This window comes from Tympanuchus pallidicinctus, unplaced genomic scaffold (assembly GCF_026119805.1).
Source record: "Tympanuchus pallidicinctus isolate F22 unplaced genomic scaffold, pur_lepc_1.0 scaffold15, whole genome shotgun sequence".
Taxonomy (NCBI): domain Eukaryota; kingdom Metazoa; phylum Chordata; class Aves; order Galliformes; family Phasianidae; genus Tympanuchus; species Tympanuchus pallidicinctus.
This window is the reverse complement of record NW_026294669.1, coordinates 32216894-32242933: the sequence shown is the minus strand read 5'-3', so window position 1 is coordinate 32242933 and position 26040 is coordinate 32216894. Positions and strand designations below refer to the sequence as shown.

Below are 26040 nucleotides of genomic sequence, written 5' to 3'. Positions count from 1 at the left end.
ACTAGACATTATGAAATGATATTAGATAAATGTTTTAAAGCAAGTATTTGGAAGAAGTTCTTTACTGGGGGCGTGGTGAGACACCAGAACAGGTTGCCCTGTGAGGCTGTGGATGCTCCCCTTCTCTGCAAGCATCCAAGGCCAGGCTGGATGGGGCTGTGAGCAACCTGGTCTAGCGGGAGGTGTCCCTGCTACAGCAGGGGGTTGGAACTAGATGCCCTTAATGTCCCTTCCAACTCAAACCATGCTATCATTCTCTGAAATGTAATTCTCACCTTTTAAATATAATTTTTCCTTACGTTTTTTGTTTTCAAAACAGAAACCAAATTTCACTTAAGAAATAAATGAGAACTTTTGCCCTGCAATTGTCTCCTTTAACACCCCACACGGCACTTGAAACAATATTAAGACTTCTGCTTTTGTAAAAGGAAAAAATACTGTAACAAAATAATTGAAAATCTCAAACCAAGGTCACATCAAAGACAGTCTTTAAAAAGAAAAGGGGTGGGGGACAAATTTCTTGTTAACTCTGCCCACTGTGGCACCTCCCTACTTTTCCAAACGTTGTGTATAAGCTGTGACCAAGACCGCCTTCTGGCCAGTAAGGTTTCTATAAGGCCTGACGAGAAGACTGTTCTATCTATTCCCAGGTTAGAGAAAATCCATTTTCAAGGAGATTAAACTTCTTTCAGGCTTGAGCAGCTCAGGGTGTGCTGATCTGCTGTCTGAAATACGGAGTCTGTGCTTCACCCAAACTTAACAAAGATAAGGCTCTTATCTTCAGCGAAAGAAAAAGAATCAAAGTCTTGAAAAATGGGTCGAATTCCATTGCCACTGGGATTAGCAGCTCCTCTTAGATCAGCTGACTTGGAGAAAATAGAGAAAACCCCGTGCTGTATCTGAGAGAGACTGACATGATCCCAAAAGGCCAACTTCAGAAAACCCTTGCTTGGCTGAAACTGAGTGTAGCCACAAGAGCCAAAGTGGCTTTAGGAAATAAAAGCAAATCAGAAGGGCTACACAAACAGTCTCTCCCATGCTACACATCCTTTACACAGCTTAAAAATAGCCTGATCTTACAGTGCAAGATTAGCTACATTCGCTGAGGATGATTCTCATTATGCTTGCTTCCTTCTGTGGCAGCGCAATCATGGCTGAATATGTGGTAGATGATCACACCCCAGTGTTTGCTATAACAAAAGAAAACAAAACTGCCTTGCCCTTGACTAGACTACAGATACATAGATTTCTATCTAGAACGAAGGCTGCAACACAAACAGTCCCTGAGCTTCTAATTTATGCACACACACCTATGTACGTGCATAAATGTGCAGGAACACAAGCACACCTTGTGTCCACTGGACACTTTTGTCTTTTTGCTCTGTCACAGTACTGGTTTTTTCCCCAGTCAGATGTAACTTCAATGAAACCACAGCATTTACAAACAAATTTTGATATGGGAGAACCACTGGATCCAACCACACAGTAGGCATCTGCAGAGGATGTTGGCCAGACCCATCGCAGACCCTGAAATACGTGGCCTCAGATCTATGAGTAAGGGCATCCAACAGCAAAGTCAGGAAACATCCATCAGATGAGATAAGCAACACAACAGAATAATATGTTATAGACAGACATAGCCTGGAACAGCAGGTCCTCACAGCTAGGCACTGCAAAATTCAATCACGGTGACTGCAACTGGTAGGACAGCGGGGGACAGTTATATCACCACCTGTAAGTAAAAATAACAAACAGTAACAAAACCAAAAGCTCCAGAGTGTATCAATGGGCCGAGCCTACAGTTAGGCTCAGGAAAAAAGCAGCTCCAATGGAACAGTGGAGTGTGTGATCAGTCTCAGCAATTAGTTGACAGGCTAATACCTTGTGTACTTGTGAAAAGCATCATCTCACAGCCTTATTCAACCTGACCTGTCCTAAGCAGGAGATACTGTGCTAATAACAGGTTTGTACTACAACAGATGTCGTATCAGAAGGTAGGAAAATTCCCCACAAAGTTTCTTCCCAAACTTCAAAAGCTGAATGAATTAATTCTCCCTTTGGAATATTTATAGTGACTTTTTGGAAAGGTTCAGATTTGTTTTTCTTTTTACCCTTTAGCACCCTTTCGTGCAGTGCTGGATGTTCCTGGCTTTGGCGGGAGGGGAAGCTAATATTTCATAGGTATTACTTAACATGGCCTTGGCCTCTCACCTCATACACAGCATCACTGATCAATCAGCATTTTTGTTGCTGTTTCACACCCGGTGCTCCAGATAGGAAGGATGTGCAAAACAGAGGATTTTCTTTCATTGGTCTATGTTTTTTTTTCCTCTTACTGCTACTTTTTTGTCTTCTTCCTGTGGTTACTCAGGGGGTGAGGAGGATTAAAAGCTTCACACACCTCACACAGGACCACACGCTGAAGCACGTGCTTCGACTTGCAGATGGATATGCCACTGGGCCAGGTCTACTTGCCTGACGATGGCTCTCTCTCTTTAAAGAGGACAGCAAACTCCTGCTATACAGATCTATAATGTCATTTAGCTGGGAAGGGGAAAGGGAACGCGATTCTGAACATCCATGAAGCATTTTTTAGAGAGGAGACCGATGAGATTTGAAAAAGTAACTGATGCTCTCAAGTAAGTTTTCAGAAGTTTAACCCAAGAACTCCATTTCTGCCTATTCAGCTAGCATCTTTGTAATAGCGTGGAAATTTAAAGAGCAAGGGAATTAACTGTAAGACTCACTGTGCTCCATGGAGCTGGGAGACACTTTGTCTACATGATGGTTCTACTACCATTCTCACCCATCAATACAAGCCTTTACACTAGCATTTTCCTTAGAGAAAACCCCAGACAGAGGCTTTTCCTCATAAAGACCAGCTAGCTAAGGGAGAGTATGTGCTTCCAGGCAGCAGCTTTTATTGCACACCTGAAAGAGGACACAAAGCCCCAGCAGATGTGGGAGTGGGACCAGCACTGAAGGTTCCAGGCACGGTTGCATGAGCCCAAAAAAATCCACCAAAGCTAAGTACTGTCCACAGTGAGGAAGCTTATCAAGACATAACATTGTGAAAAAGCTCTGCTAAACTCTTCCAAGCAGTGCAGAAAGCCCAAGGGGAACCGTGCTACAATTTGCTGCTGTCTGAGCCTTACACAGTTTGCTCTGAGCAGCAAGAAGCTACAGGAACAGAAAGCACCATCTGAACTAAGCACATACTACTAAGAAATGATACAGGGGAAAGTCCAGATCAGCTGATAGGCAGCATGGACAGCAGTATCATTAGCAACTGCAAAAGAGTGCTTTACACACATGCTACCTCTTTCCTGTTCCAGTCAGGGAGACAGCCAGCTGTGCACTCCAGAAATCACATTTAACCTTTCCAGACAACATAATTCTTCCTCTCATCCCCTTCTCCACAATCCCCATGCAGCTGCAGCACCCTCAAGAGTGTGCTCTGAAGAATCTGCAAGGTGGATTTGGGCAGCACGGGTCTGATTTCCAGCATCAGCAGAAGTAATTGGCTGACCCAGCCAGACCCAGCACGACCTTGGAAAAGACCTAAGTTCTCAACTCTGTTGATGTGCTCGAAGCTTCAAGTCTCTCCATCCAGGTTCCAGGCTTTGTTCGAGCCCTGCTCTTCCCCTCACTCTTAGAACACCACCTCATCTTGGCAAAATGCACTTTTTGTCAGAGCTCTGATCCTAACACAATTACCTGCGTGATTAGGCAAGCAGAACAGCAACAAGAGTATGTTCCAAACAAGCCTACTTCTAGTGCTTACCATAACCATCTCACTATGTGCTTCCCTCAACAGACACACTGAAATATCACAGGCAGAAGTTTCAACACTTGCATAGATGAGGCAGAAAAGTCTGAAGCTCCTGCTATTTCAACAGCCAAAGTCCACAGAAAAGGAAGATTTTGGAAGCAACATGGAGCACTGTGTTTAAGCACCAGCAGCAGCTATGAATGTACCTGTAGCTCAACCCTCAGATTGCTTTCTGCGGCTAATTCTGGCCTTTCCAGGGCAAGGGTTCCACAAAATGCAGCTGCAGATGCATTAAATCTCTGCCCCACACAACTAACTTCCTTCAGTTAGGATCGCAGCCATTTTGAAACATTAGCCACAGAGCTCTCTAGGAACGGTCTCTAACAACAATTTCATCCATCCTGCCAGTCGCCTAATGGGTTCAAAATTCATCCAGCACTAAGGCTCACAACAGAAGCTTGTGACCTTCGTGGCTAGGGCACAGCATTACCTTTAACAAAGTGAAATAACACCTGCTTTCCATTTTTTTTACTTCCACTTCTGGCTCGGGCCTGCCAGCCAAGAACCATGTTACTGTATCTTCGGTCATTCAAAATAGAAACAGTATCAACCAAAGCAGTCAAGTGAACAAGTGAAAATCTGCAGAAGCACTTACAGTTTAAGTGTCAACGATCTGCAGGCTGCTGCTCCCTGAATCCAAGGGCCTACTTTGGGAAGGGTCTCTCCATGTACATCAGGTTTCTCCTTGTTTGCTTGCTGTTTTGAAAATGCCCTGGAAAGGATGCAGAAATTTTGAAGGTGTCAATTGCAGACCAGAATCCAAGAGGAGAACCAGCTCCAGTATTACATGTACACCTACACTACAAGCAATACATTTCTGTTCCACTCATCTGTACCATAAGAAGAGTCACAAGAAAACTGGCATGTGAGGTTGGAAGCCATGAGGTTGGAAACTTAGCAAGGAAACCAGCCCTTGGTTTCAAGTGACATAAGAAGTTGGCAAAATATTTTCAATCCTTCACAAATTATCTTTAAAAAGAAAACACACTTTGAAAACAAAAACGTAGCAAAATATATAAGAAACAGCAGAACAAGAAACTCTCCAGCACACAGAAAGCTCTGATCCTGCATGCCAGGCAGTGACCCATTGGGAGATGTCACCGTCTGGGGAGGAAAACACGGTCCTACATCCTGGCACAGCCAGCATGCCTTGTGTCAGCCAGCTGCAGTGGCTCCATGCCAGCTGGAAACACACCTCCCCACAAAAGCCTCAGCACAGCAGCTCGCTTTTCACAGGGAGAAAAACCACGCAGGATTATGGACACATCTGTGGGATGACAATGCTCTCCAAGGCCAGCTGCACATCCAAGCTGGCATTTCCACAGTGTTGTTGTCCAGGGACAGCTCCTTCCCTGCAGAGAGCCAGCCTCAGCAGGGCTTCATGAGGCTCATCTGGGAAAAGCTCTTCCCGTCTCCTTTATTTCTAGGCTGTGTGTAAATGGCAGCAGTGCACAGAGCAGCACCCAGTCCAGCACTGCAGCTGAGGAAGAGGATCTGCGCTGCGCCAGAGACCCTCACCAGCCACTAAGACAAGTTACCACAGTTTCTAGCACGCTTACCTTAATGACTTATTAATGCCCCAGCCCTGTGAAAGTGGCAAGACAATTACACCTGTCAGAAAGGACAAACCAACCACCTCCTGCCTCTATGCTCAAGGCAACTCCAAGCCCAACTTCACTGCAAGCAGCAGCCAGCAGCAGCTGAGGCACACCATGCACTAGAAAGTCTTTGCAAAGAAGGAAATATTGTGAACCACAAGAAACAAAGTTCAATAGAAGTTCACAGCTTATTAGTCCCTCGAGTACACAAAAGGAAGAAGAAATCTATAGGAAATTAGATCGATGGTGTGGCACTACACATTTATGTAGGGGATTTTAAGTCATTTGTTTAGAAGCTGTCTCTGGAATTCTGTGTACTGACACTGCTAATTACAGCCATTACCAGTACAGAGACTGTTCAGCGATGCTAATGAATACACAGCTCTCCTAGGTGTGTGACTTACTGATGACCCGCAGGAAGGAAGAGCAGCTGCAAGAGCCTCTGTAAGCTACGGGAAGAGAAAACATTTGGGGCTGAAATTGAGCCACGAATTTTATCACAGCCAATCTCCGGGCAGCAGGAGACCTTGCACCACCTGCTTTGGCTTCGCATCAGATCAGGAAGCTCTCCTCCCTCACCAGCTGCCTTCTCTTTAGGCCCTGAGGTCTGACAGCACTGGCCACAGCATTCCTGATCCGTACCAATGCTTCCCTGAAGGAATAAGGTATCAGGTAATATCAGAGTCTACCAAATGAAACAGCTGGCTCCCCTCAGTGATACTCAGAGACCTCAGATCACCTGTTAAGCCTAACTGTACTGTTCACTGTCATGAAGATCCTGCTCGCTGCCACCCAAGCTGCTCACATAGCTCAGCAAACGAGACAACAGTCACACTCGAGCACTGCACACCCTCCAGACGTGCAAAGGTGAACTCGGCTGCAGACAGATGTCAAATACAGTCAAGCTGAGCAATGAGCTACATCCATATTATTGTTGGAGATCACATCCAATCCTGGCACTAAGCATTAAAGAAGCAAGCGCCGTCTGCAGAACTGCTTTAATCATTACAGCAAAGCAAAAGACACCTGACGTGATGTCAGTCCTGTCCAGAGATCAGAGTCCATTAAAACCACAGCAAAATGTACTGTCTTCCAGATGTATTTTACACCACTGAAGCAGAGAGTATGATCCAGCCTTCAGCAGCTTCCTGTCTCGTTTTCTTTGCTTATTCCAACAAGAAGCCCTTACTGATCTCATCCAGGTCTGCTCTCCAAACTCTCAGCCCTGCCTTTACTAAGAGAGGGAGGATTCCCACACTAGCTGAAGGGTACACTGGGAGCTGATACCTTACAGCTACAAAGAGGAGGAAGTGGCAAAATGTCACGGAGAACTGCAACATGCATTTCCCCCGAGCCCTGATGTACAGAACCTCCGATCTGTGTTCATTACTACCTACAAAAGCAGCCGCGCGCTCCCTCGAAGCAGTGCGTTAGCTGCTCTCCCACTGCAAAGCCAGTCTCCTCCGATTTGCTGCTTGTGAGACAGGGGCACCTAGCGGCTAAGCCCTAAAAGAGCAGCGATGTGTAGGGAGCTGAAGGGAGACACAGCAGCTGCTGGCACAGAGACGCATCGTTACAAAGCTGATAGCCTACTAACTGCTCTACCCAGACTGAGCGCTGTAAAGCAAAATAGAAACACATAGCATGAGGGATACCCAAATCCTCTAATACCCGCTTTCCTATGTCAGAAACACAGCGTGCTAGTGAATGCATGCAGCAACAGTCTCCAAACTCCCAGAAGCATGGGCTCAGAAGCCTCCTCTGCACGCAGCCATAGTGCTACTTTCTTCCTTAACAACCTGCCACAGCTTAACCACATGAATAATCTTCACTTTTGATGGCTGCTCCGAGTCATTTCAGCTGATGTGTGCTAACTTTGAAAGCCAGTGTATCACCTTCTTCCATTACGCTCCCGACAACATTCAAAGACCAGATAGGCACTTGTAAGAACACTCTTTCCATGTTTCTTTTCCAGTCTGAACAGCCCTACTCTGACTACTTAGTGCTTGCGCATAAGCCACGATGCACAGCATATTTCTGATCTGATTAGTTCTCTAATTTGTACCTCTCCTATCTTGGCCACGCTTTTGGGGATGAAATGTAAACACAGTATTTCAGAAACAAGTGAGCCACCAACACATGTAACAGGTCTCTCACTTCTGTTCTCTTTCCCCTTCCTCCCAACAACTGAGCAGAAAGCTCACATTCATGCATAAGCATCTACTACATCTTTGAGGTCTCTTTTCTGAATGCTAATCACTGCTCAGAGCCCACGTCAGTGTGTGCACAGAGTCAGGACAGGATTTTGCTGAGCACTTGTCTTACCACCTGACCCCAATAAATGCAGGCAGCATATAGGTAAGGTTTGCTTTAGATACATTATCGATATAATCGACTAGCTTAGTTCAGCTTTTGTCGCTGATACTCAGGCTTTGATCTCCCCATAGAAGCTGCTAAGAGAAAATAATCAATGCAAAATGCAATCATGCTTACGGGATATTGCAAAAACAGAATCCAATTAAAAAGACACTTCTCCTCCCTCCAGATATCCTTTAAAAATGCAAAACTTTGTCATCACAGAGACAAGATAGAACACTTGCTTTACCTTCAAAAAGCAAACCTTTTTTAACCTCAAAAACACACTAAGATTTTAGAATACGAGTTTTGTTTGCTGAAATCAAATATAACGAGCTAAAAAATAGCCATGTTTCTAAACTTATCACTGTTTTACACATAGTGTGACACCTGAAAGCGTGCCCAACGTTCATAATTCTGTGGAGCACCTCCACCCTGCTGACTGGAGAGCCGAGGTTGCAGAGCTGCAGGACGCCTACCGCAGGGTAGGGCAGTGCAGGAGGAGCCATTTCTCTACGTTAGGAGATGTTTCTGCACGACGTTTGGATTTGTGTCCTCATGGAGATGAGGAGGGTGCAGGCAATCAAACATCCTGAAGTGATCTTCAGGGAGAACTGCGAAATATAAGTTTTACCCATATAACCACAGCACCTATGGGCACGCAACCAGCCTACCAGAGTGCCAGCAAACAGGACTAACATTTACCGAGGATCTGTCTCTGCTTGATGACAGGAGCAGGACGTACTCCACACCATTCCTTCCTCCCTCACAGGTTTTGAGACCTCCTTCATCCTTCCCATCGCTGTGGCAAGCTGCTTCAGACGCAGAACGTTCCAGAACAACCTCTGGGCTGGGGCTGCTAATAACGAAGACCAGCTGGAGTCTGGTTTCTAGCCACTTTATCCGGTTACTTTCAGGTAACACAAAACTAGGCTCAGTGTTCTGCACTGGACGTGTTCCAAACAACTCGCTCACCTTTTCTTCCCCAGGAACTCCAGCACGACCTTTTCCAGATGCAATAAGCAAACCAGTGTTGCGCCCACACCCTCACACCGCGGCTGACTGGGACTGCATAGGGAACGTGGGAACAGCTTTCCTAGTAAAATCATTGCTCGCCTGCGTTCCTCGCTCTGTGTGGGCACGTTAGCAAACAAACCCCCAGAACCAGCCTGAGGGGAGCTCTAAATCACACAGGGACGACAGCAAGCCGCCACTCGAGCTCCGCCAAGAGGAACCAAAATGGCGGCCGAGCCGACAGCGCTGCGGAGGGGCGGCACGGCGCGGTTGCGGCCTTCCGGCGGCGGCTCGCAGGGCGGGGCGAGGTGAGGCGGCGCGCGCGGCGGCAGCAGCACCGGCAGCACCAGCAGCACCATGATGGCGCAGCGGGCGCTGCCCAACCCGTACGCGGACTACGACAAGTCTCTGGGCACCGCGTACTTCGATGCGTCCGGCCGGGTGAGTAGGGATGCAGCGCGGTCCCGGCTGTTCGGGGGACCCTGAGGTTCCTGTGTGCGTGCTTTAAAGCTCGCCTCTTTCTCCAGCGCGGCCCTGCGCTCTCTCAGCCCGCACCCCTCCACTCGCTCACTCCGCCTTTCTCCCGTTTGCTGATGTTGATTTTGATGCTTTTGCGTTCCCTGCAGCTGACTCCCGAGTTCACGCAGCGTCTGAACAACAAAATAAGGGAACTGCTGCAGCAGATGGAGAGGGGCCTGAAGGCTGCTGACCCGCGGGACTGCACGGCTTACACGGGCTGGGCAGGTAGGGCATGGCCGACTGCTCAGAACGGGGCTGGATGGCTCTGAAGCTGTCCTCTGGGTTAGGCCGAGTCAAACTCACTTCTTCACTTCATCCACAGTAACGTGTGTCGTGACCGGCGCTTCTCTTGCACGATCTGTTAAGCCCAGGGGCTGTTATTTCTGGAGCCCCCGCTTTTGGCATCAGAACTCAAACTGCAAAGGAGGACTGCAGAGATGAGACTGGGTCTTCCTTAATAGCGCCAAACCTGTGTAACAGATAAAGCTGGAGGATTGCAACGCATCTGCCTGGGAGATAATACTGGAGCTTTTGAAGAGGTTGGCTCCAAATCTAGCTGTGGGAAGAGTGCTGACAAGTAAACTGCTTTTCTGTGAAGCAGGCATGTGTGCATGGTAGGCCACTTCCCTGTAAGCAGCAGTAAGTGGCAGTCGTAAGCTGAGAGCCTGCAATAATGTCCATCTTTTTTGTTTGGGCAGATTTTTATCTTAAGACACTGACTGACAGACAGTTCCCCAGGCAGTGCCCCTCCACTCAGCCAGGGCCACCTCTGCTTCAGCATCTGCTGAGGGAACAGAACTAAAGAGGGAAACCTTACTCAGTCAAACTCTTCTGTGCAAAGCTTCCAGGAGCTCGTCTCTATCCTGTTCTGCATTTTCAACCTGTATTTTCATTTTTGGGAGCATGCTCTACCTTCCCCGCCCTATCCCTACCCCCTGGAGCCAGGGAGGATACACCTTTGGATTCTGCTGGGTGCTTTGTCAGCTTTTCTGCTGCTGCTTTCTGCACTGTGCCAGGCTTTAGGGAAGCATCTTGGGATAGTCAGGTACTTGTTTGGCTGCTGCAAGACTTTTTGCTGCCACAGCTTTTTCTTTTTTTTTTTTTTTTAACCTATATGCTGTAATCCCAAATGGCAATTTTCCATATTATAATCTGAACATGGCCTGTGCTTGGATACTGTGGAACTTGATGCCAGCAGTTTGCTTGGGAAAACAGTACTCATTGTTGCTAAGGTAACGTTACAGCTTGGTGAGAGCAATGTCAGAAATGGCTGCTTAAAAATTTTAGCAAGGTAGACAGGCACTGAGAGTACTCCAAAGCAGTTAATAAGAAACGCCAACACGCCGCTGTTGAATTCCAGCATGGGAGAGCATTAATTTCTTCCTTTTTTTCTTCATACCCTGGGATCATTTCTCATTGAGCGTACAACCTTCCTGCTCTGGCTAATAGGATTAGAAAAAGCCTGGGGGCAGTTTTCCTGTGGGTCACCGCCAGAGAAGTGAAGTTTGCACATATTACATTGTATCTTAGTCACCCACATTTATTTTCTAATCCTAGCTGTATTAATTTATTCAGCGCTGGTTTCCAGAGAGCAAATTAATTGGGCCAAGACAGCAGCTTTTTCCCTTAATTGCTTATGTAGAAAAGGCTTGTTGAGCATCTTCTCATGTAAATCATTGCCCAGCAGTCTGAAATCAACCCGCACTCTTGTGGCCACTAATAAGAAAGATTTGAAATGTGCCTCTTCTAGCGTAAACTCTGCGTGAAATGCAACATACTTCAGCATACTACATTACACCCAGTAATACACAACATATGCTGGCACTTTACTTTGGTGCCTTTTTCTTTCCCAGCACACTTGAGAGCCTTTCCTCTCCTCACTTGCTTTTGTGCCAGTGAAGCCACTGCTTCTTGGCACGTGAACTTGGAGCAGAGGAAGGGAAGGACTTGCATTTTTCAGCTCGGAGGCAGAGACGATGTGCTCGGGTCGAGATTATCCAGCATACAGCTGAATGTCCTCAAAACACATTTGGATCAGCTCGTTATGATTTCATTCAGTTCCCCATAGAGATCAGGGCTCTGAAGGCTAAGCCTAGAATGTGCCTGGGTGTATACCAGGCTCAGCTCTCGTGTTCCATTTTGTCTTTTAATCTGTTTAGCTAGACAGCTGCAAAAGCTTTTATGGTCTTAATCTGTTTTGCTGTTATCGGAGTATTGACTGAGGGAAAGTAAACTGCTGTAAGCTAATTTTGAATCAGAAATGGTTCAAATCTTGGCAGAACTACAATGGTCTCATCAATTTTCAGACAGATCAGCATGAGGATGCCCAAGAGTTGTTTGTGCATTGGTATTTCTCAGAGGCCAGGAAGCCTTGGTCCAAAGGCTACCTTGACTAGATGGTGGAAAAGAACCAAGAGACCTGACGTCACTACTGCCACATCTTTGCTGACTGCGAAAGCCAAGAAGCTCCTGAGTCTGATCCCTGGTGGCCTGTTGCATCCTTCCAAGATGATGGGGTGGTCTGCTCTCTGAAACACTGTGTAAGGGAGAGCCCCCTTAGTGCCCCTTCTGGCAGTGCTTTTGGGATTTGTTTCTCATGCAAACATTGCTTTCTCTAGCAATGCACTAGCCATGGCTTTGACAGCTTGAGAGCCTCTGGAAGAAACTAATTAGTGCAGGTAGCTTGCCCCAGCTTTTGGCTGGCCTGAGAATAGGGCTGAGCTGCCTTTCTGAAGGCTCTCTTCAAAAGATATACCCAGCAAAAGAAAAGCAGTTCAGGAATGGATGGAAATTCAGGAAGAAACCTCATAATCCCAAGGACTTGCATCACCTTACAGTTCTATTCAGAAGAAAAAAAAAACCCACCAGAAATGGCTTTGGAATGCATTAGTGAGTGTGAGATAATTTCCATACCTCTGCACCAGAAAAGATGCCTATTGTCCTTCGAGCTGGGCAGTAGAGCTGTTCTACCCCACTCTGTAACTTTTATGCCATGCCTTATCAAAATGACATTGAATTTCCCACAAGAAAACATCAGGCTTTCTTGCAGTGTTCAGAGATGAGTTTCCGCTGCTCTCTACTCCTTGATGTCTTGCTTTGAGAGTGCTGGCTGACTTCTCTGGGTCAACGTAAGATCCCAGGCGTTTTCCTTGTTACTGTAGATGACAGGTTTGGAACTGATCCAAATTAGCAGTGACCCAGAAATCTCTTGTGGAAACCTGGTGACCTATGTGAAAAGACCACACTGGGGCTCATCTCCTGGTGGGTAGGGAGGCACGTTCAGAGCAGTGTGATGGGCGTCCGTGCTGGTCTTGCCAGCACTGTAGTGGAGCTGTCACCACTTTTATCCATTCTGCTCAGCGTGAGGGGAATGCTTTGCCTTGCTGCTGCTGTTCTCCCACCAACTGAACTGTTTGCAGTGGTAGTGCAACCAACAGAACTTGTGGGGAAGCCAAGACACAGTTTTCCTTCTGTTTGATCAACAGAGCAGTCATCTGGTAGAGACTGTGTTCAGCCTCTTGCGGTGCTTTAGCACTTGAGCAAGAGCTTGTCTTCTCTCTGCTCTGTTGGAGGTAATGGATGCTGAAATTAGGACCATTGGCATTAGTTGATTGCTGCAAATACATCTGTTTCCAGTGCGTGCATTTAAATCTCCTCCCACACCTCCCCGAAAGAAATATTTAACGCAAAGCATCCCTCTGCATCTGTAACACTTCTTATACAGGATGGCAAGAGATGGAGATGTTAAATAAACGGGCTTTGATGTGAGATACACAGAACTGGTATTTGCCTCCTGATTCCCTGCAGCTAGCAAGTATCTCAGGAGTTCACATTTCGGTGCATTGGCTCCTTGCATGCTAGAGACAGATTTTTTGGTCATCAGAGCCCTATTGAAAAAATAGGTTGTCAGCAGCACCCATGTTCACCACAGTCCTGCACCACTAAGTGATGTCTGATACACAGGTGGCTGTACAGCCAGATCTTATGCTGCAAGGAGGAATTCACCTCAGGAGTGTGAATTCCTTTGAAGAATGAGTTGAAAAAATTGTCTTTAGATACAGTTTGTACAGCTTTTAGTTTTTAAAGGTAAAGGGGGGGGATAAATGATTGGGGAAAGCAAAGGTCTTGTTTCCATTCCTTAATATAGCTTAATATAGATCAATGCTTTTTGGAATCTTCTCCAAAAGACTGACCATTGGAGAGCCCTTAGGCTGGGGAGGAAGGAATGTTTTTCAAGAGGGAAAGCAGACAAGTCAGTGGAAAACACTGCTGAGACTCTTACTTTCTTGGAATTCAGTCCTAGCAGTAGTGTCTTGGCATGGTAGTTATGTACACAATTAGGGTGGTACGATAGCCATGGGAATGGAAGTTACTTACAAAGCAAGAAGGCGTATATTAAAGCAGGTCACTCAGAAGTGCAAGCTGTGCTCAGACAGATACCAGATCTCTTAAGAGTCTAGAGGCTGTGCTAGGTGCTCAGTAAATCAGGGAAAGTAACTTTAGGTTGGCTGGCTCGAAGAGGAGCTCTCCTTTAAAGAAGGGCTTCATGCCCACATCCTGATAAACCCGAATGATGGTATCATGCACCTGAGCTTCTCCCTCAGAAATTCTAACACTGAACTGCTTGGAGAGAGGACGAGGTTATTAACTTCACTAGGCAATGGAAATCTGCCTTTAATGTGCAAGTGAAATTGAATTGTCTGTAGCACGAAGCTTTTGAGATTACCCATGCCAAATGAGAAAGAGATTTAAATTTAAAATTGTCCTCAGTACTACAGAAAGTAATTCAGCAGCATGCTTTTTCTTGCACCACCACCCCTTTGCAACATCAAAATCTGCAGAGATTGGCTCAATTAATTTAGACTTAAATGCAAGACCTGTGACTTCCTAGAAATGTTTATTGATAAGGGATGAAACTAGCTGTAGGCCCTTTAAAGCTTTCTCCAGTGCATGTTTGAAGGTGCTTTCCAGATCAGGTTGGTTTGAATTTGGCAGACCTACTGCATGCAGTTACATACTAAAAGCTTGAAGAGCTGGATGAAGACTGGGCAGACAGAGTCAAAGGACAATAATTAATGTGACATTAGTAACAGAGTTGTTTCTGTACCTGCCTGTACCCTGCTGAAAACATCTCAGGAGGATAATGGGGCTTTTGCATTCCAGGTAGCTCCTTCTATTCCTGATCTGGGCTGCTGTCGCGAACGTTGTGCTGCAGAGGAGAGTCTTTGCTTTTGTAAGATGCACCAGTCTGTTGTGTAGGTCTTGGGATCTGCTCAGTGGGAGCCAGTGGAAGGAGGAGAAAGAGCCAAGCAGGATGTCTCAAAGGTGTTGCTTCCCAGTGCTGAAGATATGTCACTTTTAAATCTGATCCAAATAAAGGGACCCAGCCCTTCAGCTCTTGGCATGGGAAGAAGCAGTTGAGACAGGGTGCCAACTTGCAAGCTCTGCCACAAGTCCTGTCTTGCCTGATGTTTTCTGGTGTTTTGGGTTTTACAAACCAGTCCCTGGTATGGCTTATAGGTTTAGGTGTGTTTGTCTGGGTCTCATCTTTTGCTCTCCACTACTAAAACAGTATGTAACCTATGTGGCAGAAGCTCTGTTAGCCTCCAGGAGAAGCTATGGATGGTGCTGCTGGGCATTATTACGTCCTGCATGTACTCGAGAAGAGGTTCACAAGGCTCGTGACCTGGATGAGGCTGAGGGCCAGGCTGTTCGTTGTGTTAAAGCAGCCAAGCTGTGTAGCAGGAAGAAGACACAAAAAATCAACTTTGCTGGTGGTTACAAAACTTGTGTTTCTTTTGCAGGCATTGCTGTGCTGTATTTGCACCTGCATGATGTGTATGGAGACCCAGCGTACCTCCACGTGGCCCATGAGTACGTGAAGAAGAGCCTGAGCTGTCTGACAAGACGATCCATCACTTTCTTGTGTGGAGATGCTGGGCCCCTGGCAGTGGCTGCCGTCATCTACCACAAACTGCAGAACCACAAGCAGTCAGAAGACTGCATCACTCGGTAAAACGCGTGGTTATGTCTTCCTGTTCCTTCTGCACTTGCTGTAGGACTGGTCTGGATTTGTACCGAGGCCTTTCCTCTATGCCCCAATATGTTTTTTGAAACACTCTCAGAGAATTCAGAAACTTGACAAGACAAGGAAACTTGTTGTGCCCTGAAGAAACATCTAGCTTAAGGGCAGATGTGCGTGGCTGCAGGCTGGGGAGCAGAGGGTATTCCTCAGCTGGTATTGCTACTTTAGAAATAATTCAGATAACACAGGGGAAAAATAATGCCCAAATAAATATATTTACAAAAAAAATTAAGGTGAGATTTAGGATTTTTTTAGAGCCCTTAAATTCAGCTTGACATCCATTTAGATGAAAAGAAGAACTTTGTCACTTGCTTCCAACTTGCTATTTGTTAGTTGACTTTGACTTTAACCTAAGATTGAAAGCATCCTTTTCAAGTGCTGAATCCAGCTGATTATGATTCATTTAATTCCATTTCCTGCCTTTCCTCAACTGTTTTCAAATATATTTTTGTTAGATACTTAAGAAAAAAGAGGACATACAAGCAGTATTACAGTCAGATCAGCAAATGGCAGAGGAAGGAGGACGGGGGGAGACTGCAGTTGCAAGCTCTTCTTGCTCAAGGGATATTGAGAAAATGAGAAAGAGCCCTGCATAGAATTGCTATTTTGAGTGGTCAGCATGCCAGCAAGACAAAACCACAGGCACTTCAGTATGACACCAATGCCCTTAAAACAGCCATGATGCATAACACTTATTAAAAATACCATGGATGGGTATCTGAAGTGCCCGTGTGACTTGGAGACTCAGTTCCCACTCCTTTAACTAGGGTAGCTTTTCATTTGTGCAGATGTGGTCAGTCTGAAGACATAACTCCCTTTTTAAATTCTTGAAATAATCTGTGCTTTGAGTTTTGCCTGATGCTGTGTCAAAGTGGATTTGTTGTATTTGTTAATAACAAGGGAACTAACCTGTCAGCCATTACCAGCCAGTTCAGTCAGTACATAAGCCCCAAGTTGTAGAAAATCCCTAATTAATGTATTCTTGCTGTAGATCTTCCCCTCATGCATCCCCCCTGTTCACCCTACAGTTTTGTGGTTGAATGGAAGCGTGTGATTGATCCTGCACTGCCACCTAATGGCATAATAAGGGCAAAGCCTTGAAATGGGTTTCTTCATACATCTTGGAAGAAAAATGGGTCTTTCTGGAAGAGACAGTTAAACTGTCCTTACTCTGCTACCAGCTCCCAGAGCAGTTGGCCTGACCGTGCTCCCTTTAAAAAGGGAATATTTCTCTTTGAGAAACAGCTCCCTTGATCCAAACTCTTAAGTGAGCTTTGAATATGCTTTTTGGTTACAGAAGAGTTGCAAAGTTATGCAGTGCAAGTGTATAGAAAATGCACTTCTGTCCCAGCTACAGAGAAGAGTCGGGGCATACAAAAATCCCATCTTGCCCTATGCTGCCTCACCTCCCCTCTGCCCAGAAAACAGTGATTCTTTGGCAGCTGGGACAACAGGCTGATTTGTGAGCAGTGGATCTTTCTCTCCAGGCTCTCAGTTTACATCCTCATTTCTGAGAAGCACGTCCTGGCAACACACCAAGCATCTCCTACTGTACATATGCTGTGCAGGTTCTGCCACGCATATCTAAAACAACAGAAGATCTCCTGATAACCATAGGTAGGAAGGCAGCTGGAGGCAGAAGCAGTAATGCGAAGGGAGCAAGAATAGTAGCTCCAACTACTCCAGATTTCCCCACTAAGAGAAGGTTTTACATCCATATTGCTGAAAATCTCTAGCAAGGGTGGAACTGTTTATCCACCCATCCATTCCTGCTATTGCACCTGACATTTCCCTGACATCCTCAACAGACAGCATCTGTTCCTACCAGCCTGCTGCTAAGCAGAGCCTGTCTGCTGAACTGCTGAGCTCCTCCTTGGAAACCCTCCTCTTCATCTGCTTTCCTTCAACATGGGGACAGCAGACTTGAAGAGGCAAGATTTTTTCTTCAGGCCACACAGCTGGAAGCAGGATCCTTGCCAGATGGCTTGCTTGGACCCCCTTTATTCCCGATCTTGGATGCAGAATCTGTCTCATTGGTTTAATGTGAGAAACCTCCCCTAGGAGCAGTGCAAGAGGAGATGGGGTCAGGTCATCTCCTTGAGACATTTCTTCCTCCTTTCTCCTTCAATATCTCTGCTTACTTTGAGTCCAGTGCCAAGGGAAACTCCTGCCACAGGGAGTCCGAGCCCAGCATCCTCTCTCTGCTCTGAGGGTACACTGGGCGTTTGGTTGCTTCTTTTCTTCACAGCACACAGTTCTGCCTGGCAGCAAGGGCTGCCAAAGCACCTCTTCTGTTCTTCACACTGCTGTGACAGGGAAGCCCTGCACACACAGCTCTTATTTTAGCCCTTTTCCTGTTGCAGCCACAGCAGGAAGCAGCTGAGGATACTGCCTTGAAGCTGCTGATGCTGGACTTTTAAAAGTGATGGCATTTTTCGGAGTGTTTTGTTGGAGATGAATGGAAAAATAAAGACAGAGCCTCTCAAATCTCTGCCTGCTGCTCATGGAATGGCATCCAGCCTTGATGGTGCTGTAGGGAGAGGCAAAACAGGAACCTTGCACTGAGAGTGAACTGAACTTTAAAGTGCCAATGTGCACAGCACTCAATCCCCGTTAGCACAACAGGAATATCACCAAATTTGCAATATGAAAACAGTCAGAAAAGTGGTAGAGAATGTTTCTGACTCCAGCAGAGCTCTTGCTGCTCACTTGTGGGCCAGTGCCAACCAAGCAGCTGTCATTGCAGGGCTGCCCCACAGACAGCCCACAGCATTCATGCTGCACACACTGTCCTCACTATTGCTTCTCACTCCCTAAAGAAAATGTTCTCCTGTGTCCCAGTGCCCTGCAGAGGCTTGGTGTTAAACCATGAATCCATCTTTCACTCCACACCTCTTACCCAGATTTCTATCTCATGCAAGCACCTCTTTTCCCGACAGCATTGCTCTGCATGCTTTGTAGACAGGGAATGAAATGAGCTTTGCTATCAGGACTTGCAAGAATACAGGCTGAGATTTTTCCACACACTCACAATACTAGTTTGACTTTCTAGCATTCCTTGAGCAGCCACAATAGGCAGATACTTGAATTCGAAAGTAACCATTTCTGGCAAAGGTCTGCACTTCCAGCAGCATCGCAGGAAAGCAATGGTGAGTGCCTCACGTAGCACAGACTTCCCCACAAGTAGCTTCCCCAGAGCTAGTGCTCTGAAATAGTACATACACATAGTATGGCTGCAGTGTGAAACACCGAACAAAAGAAGCCAAGTAGAAGCAGAGGGGAGAGAGGGATTTTGTACCTTGCACAACTGGAAAGCTGAGACAGGGACTTTCATGATATCTCTTAAGGTATAGGCAGCACTGTTTTAGACCTCCAGTCTCACTGCTTGTTTACATGGCCTTGGCTGTCCTCTCATCTCCGTCACGGGCTTTTTTCTTTGCAGCCTGCTCCACCTACACAAGGTTGATCCACGAGTGCCAGACGAGCTGCTGTATGGGCGCATGGGCTATCTGTATGCACTGCTGTTTGTGAACAAGCACTTTGGAGAGGAGAAGATCCCTCAAAGTCACATTCAGCAGGTACTGTGGCTTCTCAGCATTGGAGGCTGAATTAGCCACTTGATTTATTAGCTGTCTCTTTCCATTCTCCTCACCTTTGAGCACGTAAAAATCAATGCTAGATGTAGAAAATTCTGGCAACGAATGAGAATCCACATTATGGTTTCCCTGTTGCTCATCCTCTTCCAAAGAGGAAGAAGTGCTACATGTCCCCCTCGCCCTATCCCTCAAATCATATGAATGCCCAGATAGCACTGAATTAGCATCTCTTTCACTGCTTCAGCCACACTCCCCACCTTACATGGGGGATTAACAGCAGCTTTTTCTATTTGAGGTTTTCTACTGTGCTGAATGCAAGATTGCAGTACTTTCCTCACACACATCTCTTCCCATCCACAGGTCTGTGAAGCAGTTGTAGCCTCAGGAGAGAGCCTAGCCAAAAGGAGGAACTTTACAACCAAGAGCCCACTGATGTATGAGTGGTACCAGGAATACTACGTAGGGGCAGCCCATGGCTTGGCTGGGATTTATTACTATCTCATGCAGGTAAGAGGCACCTGGAGGGGAGGGGCTGATAGCACGTTTCACATTTCTTTGAACGAGAAGGAGTATCTGAATGGCTTTGTGGTGATACTGAGCCAGGCAAAATCTCTTGTCTGAGGCTCTCTTCTGTTTGATCACGTATTTCCACTTCTGATGTTTTTCTCCAAGTCTGTCTGAAAATCAAAGAGATTGGGTTTTCCATCTCTGTGGTGGTCTGGAGGATCTACATTACACAAGCAGTTTCATGTAACGAAGGCCTATGGATCATCAGCAGGATCTAAGCTTCCCTATTTTCTAATTGCTTACAAAGTATTTCCATTTGTTGACATTTCTCGGATGTTTCTCGGATTTATGTGTTTTTAGGAGGTGGTTATTTGGAGCCATCTCAGATCATTGCAGAGTGAAAATCGCTGTAAGAAAAGCATGGTGAAAGAGATCATACGTGTAGTAGGAAAGCTGGAAAATGTCTCCCAAAATCAGAGCTTCTATCTCAATGTTACAACAGTGGGACATCTTTCATTAAGCAGCTGAGTTCTGCAGTGCCTGAAGTAGGCAGAGCAAGGCAAGAGGTTGGGAGCTGCAATGCCTCTTTACTTTGATGTGGTCTTTCTCACAGTTCTTCTCAACTCATTGCTGTTCTGGGAATCTTCCTTAGCTTTGAAATCAGGGTGAAAATTCCCACGTGGGTCATTTTGTGCATACATTTGCAGTGCTTAAGCTTTGTCATAACAGCAATGAACAACATTGCTTTTTGAAAGCAGTTAGAGCGCTCACCGAGCAATGCAAATTATTTGAATATAGCAAGGCTTATAGAAATAGGATTTATTTTTTTTAATATTAGACTTCTCACAGCAGGTGGAAGACCACCAGGTCTCAAGTGCTTGGCTTCTCTTCAGGAAGTTTGTCTCCCATAAAATGCTGTGTAGGCTTCATGCTTCTCTGCTGTATGAAACACGAGGAGCCTGGACCAGCCAAGCATGACACACAAAAAACCCGTGGGAGAAGCAGACAGCGGGAATGTGGAAAGGAGGATGTTGGACTTAAGTCTCCAGTGGTTTTACAGCACAAGTATTGATTTTGAATTTTCAAGCTATCACCATCTTGGGAACAGCACGATCCCGAGATGAAAGTCTCGCTGCCGTCTGCCACAGGAGGGCAGAGCAGTGCAGGTCTCCTGTGGGGCAGTGTCATTTGGAGAGGATGCTGAAGCCCCTTCCTTGCTGCCACCTGAGGTCAGTGGTGAAGCTACACCCTCGCAGTTACCCAGAAACATCCATGAAAATGCAGCATCACAGGCAGTTAGGCTGGCCCAGCAGCTCACAGCTGCTGTGCTCTAGGTGCTAGGAATCATTCCTGGAATTCATCCCTAATACTGTTTTTATGACATTTACCTTTTTACTCCCAAGTTGGGTACTTGAAACTACGTCAGCTTAGTTTCAGGAAAAGACTTTTCTTCTCTTGCTTAGAGGGCTTTTCTGTGACACACGTGGGGAAGCTTTTGTTTGTGGGGATGCAAGAGTATGACTGGAAATGAGTTGCTGCTGACAGAGCAGCCTGACGACTATCAGGTATTTGGGATGTGAAAGAAACAACTTCATTTACAAGGAGCAAGAACAAATGTGATTATAATTGACTTTGTTTCTTTCAGGCAGACCTTGGGCCTGTTAGGGAGAGACACAGTGGTAATTCTCCTATTTTTAACACTTTGTCTCTTAGCCTGGCCTCGGAGTGAGCCAAGTAAAGCTGCACAACGCAGTCAAACCCAGCGTGGACTACGTCTGCCAGCTCAAATTCCCATCAGGCAATTACCCTCCCTGCATCGATGACACCAGAGACCTGCTTGTCCATTGGTGCCACGGGGCACCAGGCATTATCTACATGCTGCTCCAGGCCTACAAGGTACCAGAAATCTTGCAGATATCTTTTGGTGACCCCTACATGTGGAACTTCATCAAGGAGAAAATGCTGTTGGGACCCCAATGCCTAAAATCAGGCTGTCCTGTTAAAATTAAATCACCCTGTGGGACCAATGACTGAAACAGAAAGTTAAAAAAATATATATTTTTTTAATTATTAAATTGTGTTTTAAAAAATTACTTCTGAAAATCCTCATCAGCCTTCTCAGGGGTGTCTTGTTGCAGGTGATAATGCTAATAGCTAGTTGTGTGTTAAGTAATGGTCATACAGCCCATTCATCCCATCAAAAACATCCTCTTTTGAAAGCAGAGTCACAGTATTAAGACGACATGAGCAGCTAATTAACCCAAGCCCCCTCACTCACATGGGGATGCTCTCTGTGTGAGGAAATCTCTTCAGCATGGGGGGATGTTTCTTGTCTCTCCAGGTGTTTGGGGAACAGCAGTACCTGAACGATGCCCTGCAGTGTGCAGAAGTGATCTGGCAGTACGGGTTATTGAAGAAAGGCTACGGGCTCTGCCACGGGACTGCTGGCAATGCCTATGGTTTCCTAGCACTGTACAACCTCACTCAGAACATGAAATACCTGTACAGGGCCTGCAAGGTAAGAACCTGTGTGAGAGGAGAGAGGATTATTCTCTTCTGCTTCTTTGCAGTGCAACTTGCTCCTTTGAAACTTGATTTCTACTGTGGTAAAGAGGGAGCTAGCTCTAACCAGCTTCACCAGCACAGTCCCTGAGCAGGGCAGTCGCTGCATGACAGCCTGCACAGAAGGAATATTTTGCAGAAGCTTTGTTCTGCAAAGGGATGGTATGAGGTTGAAGGTGGTATTTATCTCAAGATGCTTCTCTAATGAAATCTGAATGCTATTCCTTTTCCTTCCTAGTTTGCAGAGTGGTGTTTAAGCTATGGTCAGCACGGCTGTCGGACTCCAGACACACCGTTCTCTCTCTTTGAAGGTAAACCTCCATTCCTAAGCATGCGTTCAGCTCCTGAATATGAGCCAGCTCAGCACTGAGGAAAATGCTCCACTGCACCCTTTGCAGAACTCAGCACAAAGAACTGAAGGGAAATAGCCCTTGCTCTTTTTACCCTTTCCCAGAAGCAGTGTTCCTGTAACAGGCCAGTGGCTCCACTTGGAGCATCTTATCCTCTTGAGCCTCCAGCACAGATTCTGCACACATCTTATGGGAATGATTTTACAGGCCCAAGTCTGCCTTCAGGTAATTTGCAGCCTGGCTCTTCAATCTCCACGCATTTTTAAGGATTAAAATCCTGCATAGGCTTTCCAGTTGCATTTCAAAGATGAGTGCAGAGCAAGCAGGGTCCCTTTTGTAGGGCTCGTTGACTCCCCCAAAATCTGCCATCAGTAGGTAGTGCTAAAAGAACTGCTTCCTTAGCTAACATAAATCTCCCTAGCTTTGGGGCACACCAAGGAGCAAGAGCCAGACACAAAGCGAGGATCTGAGGCAATGCAACATGACTGAGAGTTCTGCCAAGACATTTGCCAAGATTTTTAAGTCTGTAGACAGGTGAAGAAGAAGGAAGGGGGCTGGAAGTGGGAAAAATCATCATACTTTCCCAGGTAGTTTTCCAACATTTGACTGATTTGAAAATGCTCTCCCTACTGAAGAGCCTAAGCTGGTTGGGAATTACAGGCTCAGACATTAGCAATGATGTAGCTCCTTCTGAATACATTTTCCTGTCTTCCATCTTTATGATGCATTCTCTCCCTGAGTAACTGATAACTCTGATGACCAAATGGAATCTCTCTGAAGCACTTTGTTTTTTCTCGTTCTCAGGAATGGCTGGAACAATTTACTTTCTTGCTGACTTGCTGGTGCCAACCAAGGCCAAGTTCCCTGCGTTTCAACTGTGAACCTAAGCTAGGCAGTTCCTTGCCTAAATCTTTCAGCACTTGGAAAAGCAGTTCAGAGCTGCTTTCTCCTTCTTCCAAGCTCATTGTTGTTTACCTAACTGAACATAAATCCATCCTCCTAGGGCACGCCAAGTTCTCTAATATTTCTAGTTGTTTTGTTGCATTGTTTCAGTTTAAACAACAAAATGCAGGTTTTGCTGGTGTCTCCTGAAAACACAGGGCTGCAGTTGGGAGCAGGGAAATATGTACAGTATTTTATGTGCTATAAAGTTTTGCTATTTTATGTATCCCATTCCTGGGAGAAAGTTTTCTATTGAATGTAACTTTGCCTGTTTAAGTTTTGTTTTGGTGCTGACAAATAGTTACAGGAAGTTGACCTTGGAAAACACTGAGATAAAACACTGAGACTGCTGCCCTTCACTGTGCTTTGAAGCATCCTCTTTCTGTCCATGCTGGGAGTACGCAGTTTAGGAGCTGCTCCACAAGAAGTGAATGTGATGGGCAGTGGAATCTCTCCTTTTTTTTTTCATGTCAGAATGCAAACAGAGCAGCTGGAACTGCCAGGCCAGAGCCTTGGCCTGAATTCACTCCTGCCTGCTTTCTAGCTGAAGGCCATTATCTATAGCTCTTTGGTGCATTTTTTCCAGTGATGGACAAATAACCCCTGAGCTTTGGTGCCTGTTATCTTATGCTAAACCTTGCCAAGTCCATTGTTCATGTCATGGGAACTTGTAATTTAATAGTAAGCTAGAATGCATACTGGTGCAGACGCTCTTTGTTAGCTTTGAACATTTATTTTTGCAATCTTTTATTTAAAAAACATATATTCATATTATAGCTGATTGGCAGCAGCAGCATAAAGAAATAAATATTTTTCACTGAGTTCTCTCAGTGTTCAGCCTGTTACCTGTGTAGAGGATATGTACAGGCTTTGTTCTATAAGCTTTCCTGGATTAACCTGGATAATTTGAGTCACTTGTTACTGCTTCTTATAGTTTGATTTGCACTACATCTCCCCACCTGGAAAATCTGCTCTAGGTTCAACAGCTTTGATCTGACAGCACACCACAAACTTGCAGGGGGTAAATCTGCTTTAGAACCCTACGCTGCTTTGCAGCACTGGGGACCTGACCCCTTCCCCCATTAAACCATTGCACTTTGTTTTTAAGCTCCAACCATGAGCTAAGCACTGAGTACAGTGGAAGTTACTGACTCCACTATGCTACTTTGTGCTGTTTGAGGGCTGCTCCTCAGCCTGGAAAAACGAGGGCATGAGTTTGGTTTTTCAGGGGAGAGCTGGTGAGGGGTTCAAGTCAAGAGCAGGGCAGCTTCAGGGCAGCACAGGCAGCCTCCAAGCCAGCAGCATGAAGCAGAAGCTGCACAAGTTGTCTGAGTATTCTCCAGAGTGCACAGTGCTGCTACGAGGACCATACCTGGTATGTTCACAGCCAGCTCACCTCTCAACAGTGGCACAGGCAGAGCTGAAAGAAGCTGTTTCAGTGAAGAGCAGAAAGCATTCCTGTAGATTCCTCCTCTCCTCAAAGAGCCAGCTCATCAGAAGACAGCCTGAAGCTCATCCAGGCTAAAAGGTGTTCATCCCAGTTGTTTCTGGGACTCTCACATTAAGGGAGAGGTGTCTGAGTGTCTGGAAAGGAAGAAGCACAGCCTCAAGAGCAGGAGCTGGCTAATCAAACAGCATGAGAGTGGGATCCTTGAGTACCTGAGGCCCACTGTAATCCCCGCTGTGATGCCAGAGGGGGGACACCGGTCTGAGCCTGGATTTCTCCTGGGCACTGCTTTGTAGAGGAGGTGGTTTGTGTGGCCTAATGGGGCAGCACTGTGGCCCAGGGTTCATACACACATCAGAAAATCACCAGGAGGGGTGCAGGACTGTCAGGTGGAGCACTGTTCAATAAAACATGACAGTGAACAAGCTTCCTTTGTTTCTTTTTTTCCTCATTTTGTGACCACAATTCATGTTTGAATAAATAAAGGTGTGCTACCACCACCACAATGGTAAAGTTGCTGAAATGTTCTCGGGTGCCCCGTATCACAGAATCATGCCTCATACTCCTCAAAAATAAATGAAAACCACAGCTTAAATTCGCTGTCACCCTGCTTAGTTTGTGCTTGCTCAAATTTTCAATGCAACATGAAACCACGACCTCAGACATACCTGCTCCAGGCAAATCGGGTGGCTGCTGCAACTCTGCTGGAAGCGGGTTCACAATTTCACTATGCAAACTCAAATGCACCATTATACACCTTCGGAATGAAGTTCTCCCAACTACTGTTACCAGCTTCCACAATCTGGTGCTCTGCCTTGCGGTGAGTACCGGAATCCAAGAGCCAAGCGCAGTGCAAACTCCAGCAAAGTGATACTGGATTGAACGAGTCAACTGGCAGGCTAAAAATTGTTGCCCAGTAGTGTCTGAAATGACAGGGATTTTCAGGCCAGTGGGTTTTGGAGGGGCTCGCTGGGCTCACAGTGTGCAGTGTTAGCTTCCAAACTCACTGTCAACCCAGATGGAAAATTGCTCAGCGCTCAGACCAGTGCAGATTCAAACCTCCAGATACAGTATCATAGCTGGCACATGTGGATGCTTCAGCATCTTCACGGCTGGGCCTTTTAACTCATGGAACTCATTAACCTTGGCAAGAGGTACAAGCATAGATTTCTGGATTACAGCTGAATCTCAGAAGATTGCTTCAGTGACTGTTAACTTCCTGAATCAATCAAA

The 26040-nt window shown here is 46.0% G+C and overlaps 2 protein-coding genes across 3 annotated transcripts in view; one reads left to right on the top strand and one right to left on the bottom strand.

Annotated features, from left to right (window-relative positions):
- Nucleotides 1-9025, bottom strand: part of CPS1 (carbamoyl-phosphate synthase 1) — a 101062-nt gene extending 92037 nt beyond the window's left edge. For both annotated transcript variants that reach the window (XM_052675092.1, XM_052675093.1), the window contains exons 1-2: nucleotides 8761-9025; nucleotides 4428-4544 (exon numbers count right to left, since the gene is read on the bottom strand). The gene's annotated coding sequence lies outside the window, so the exon portion shown is untranslated. The remainder of the gene's footprint in view (nucleotides 1-4427; nucleotides 4545-8760) is intronic.
- A 77-nt stretch (nucleotides 9026-9102) lies between these two features.
- LANCL1 (LanC like glutathione S-transferase 1) lies at nucleotides 9103-25234 on the top strand. The gene is made up of 9 exons (XM_052675128.1): nucleotides 9103-9240; nucleotides 9426-9543; nucleotides 15123-15330; nucleotides 18846-18981; nucleotides 19360-19506; nucleotides 21220-21402; nucleotides 21848-22024; nucleotides 22307-22379; nucleotides 23223-25234. Exons 1-9 carry the CDS (start codon nucleotides 9157-9159, stop codon nucleotides 23297-23299), a joined length of 1203 nt encoding a protein of 400 aa, XP_052531088.1. The 5' UTR covers nucleotides 9103-9156; the 3' UTR covers nucleotides 23300-25234.
- Nucleotides 25235-26040: the final 806 nt, after the last annotated feature.

Excerpts from the sequence above, each read along its gene's own strand:
- LANCL1 (XM_052675128.1), top strand. The coding sequence starts at position 9,157 with ATGATGGCGCAGCGGGCGCTGCCCAACCCGTACGCGGACTACGACAAG. Across the intron at positions 18,982-19,359 it reads CTCAAAGTCACATTCAGCAG|GTCTGTGAAGCAGTTGTAGC; the intron begins GTACTGTGGCTT and ends TCCCATCCACAG. Across the intron at positions 22,380-23,222 it reads ACCGTTCTCTCTCTTTGAAG|GAATGGCTGGAACAATTTAC; the intron begins GTAAACCTCCAT and ends TCTCGTTCTCAG.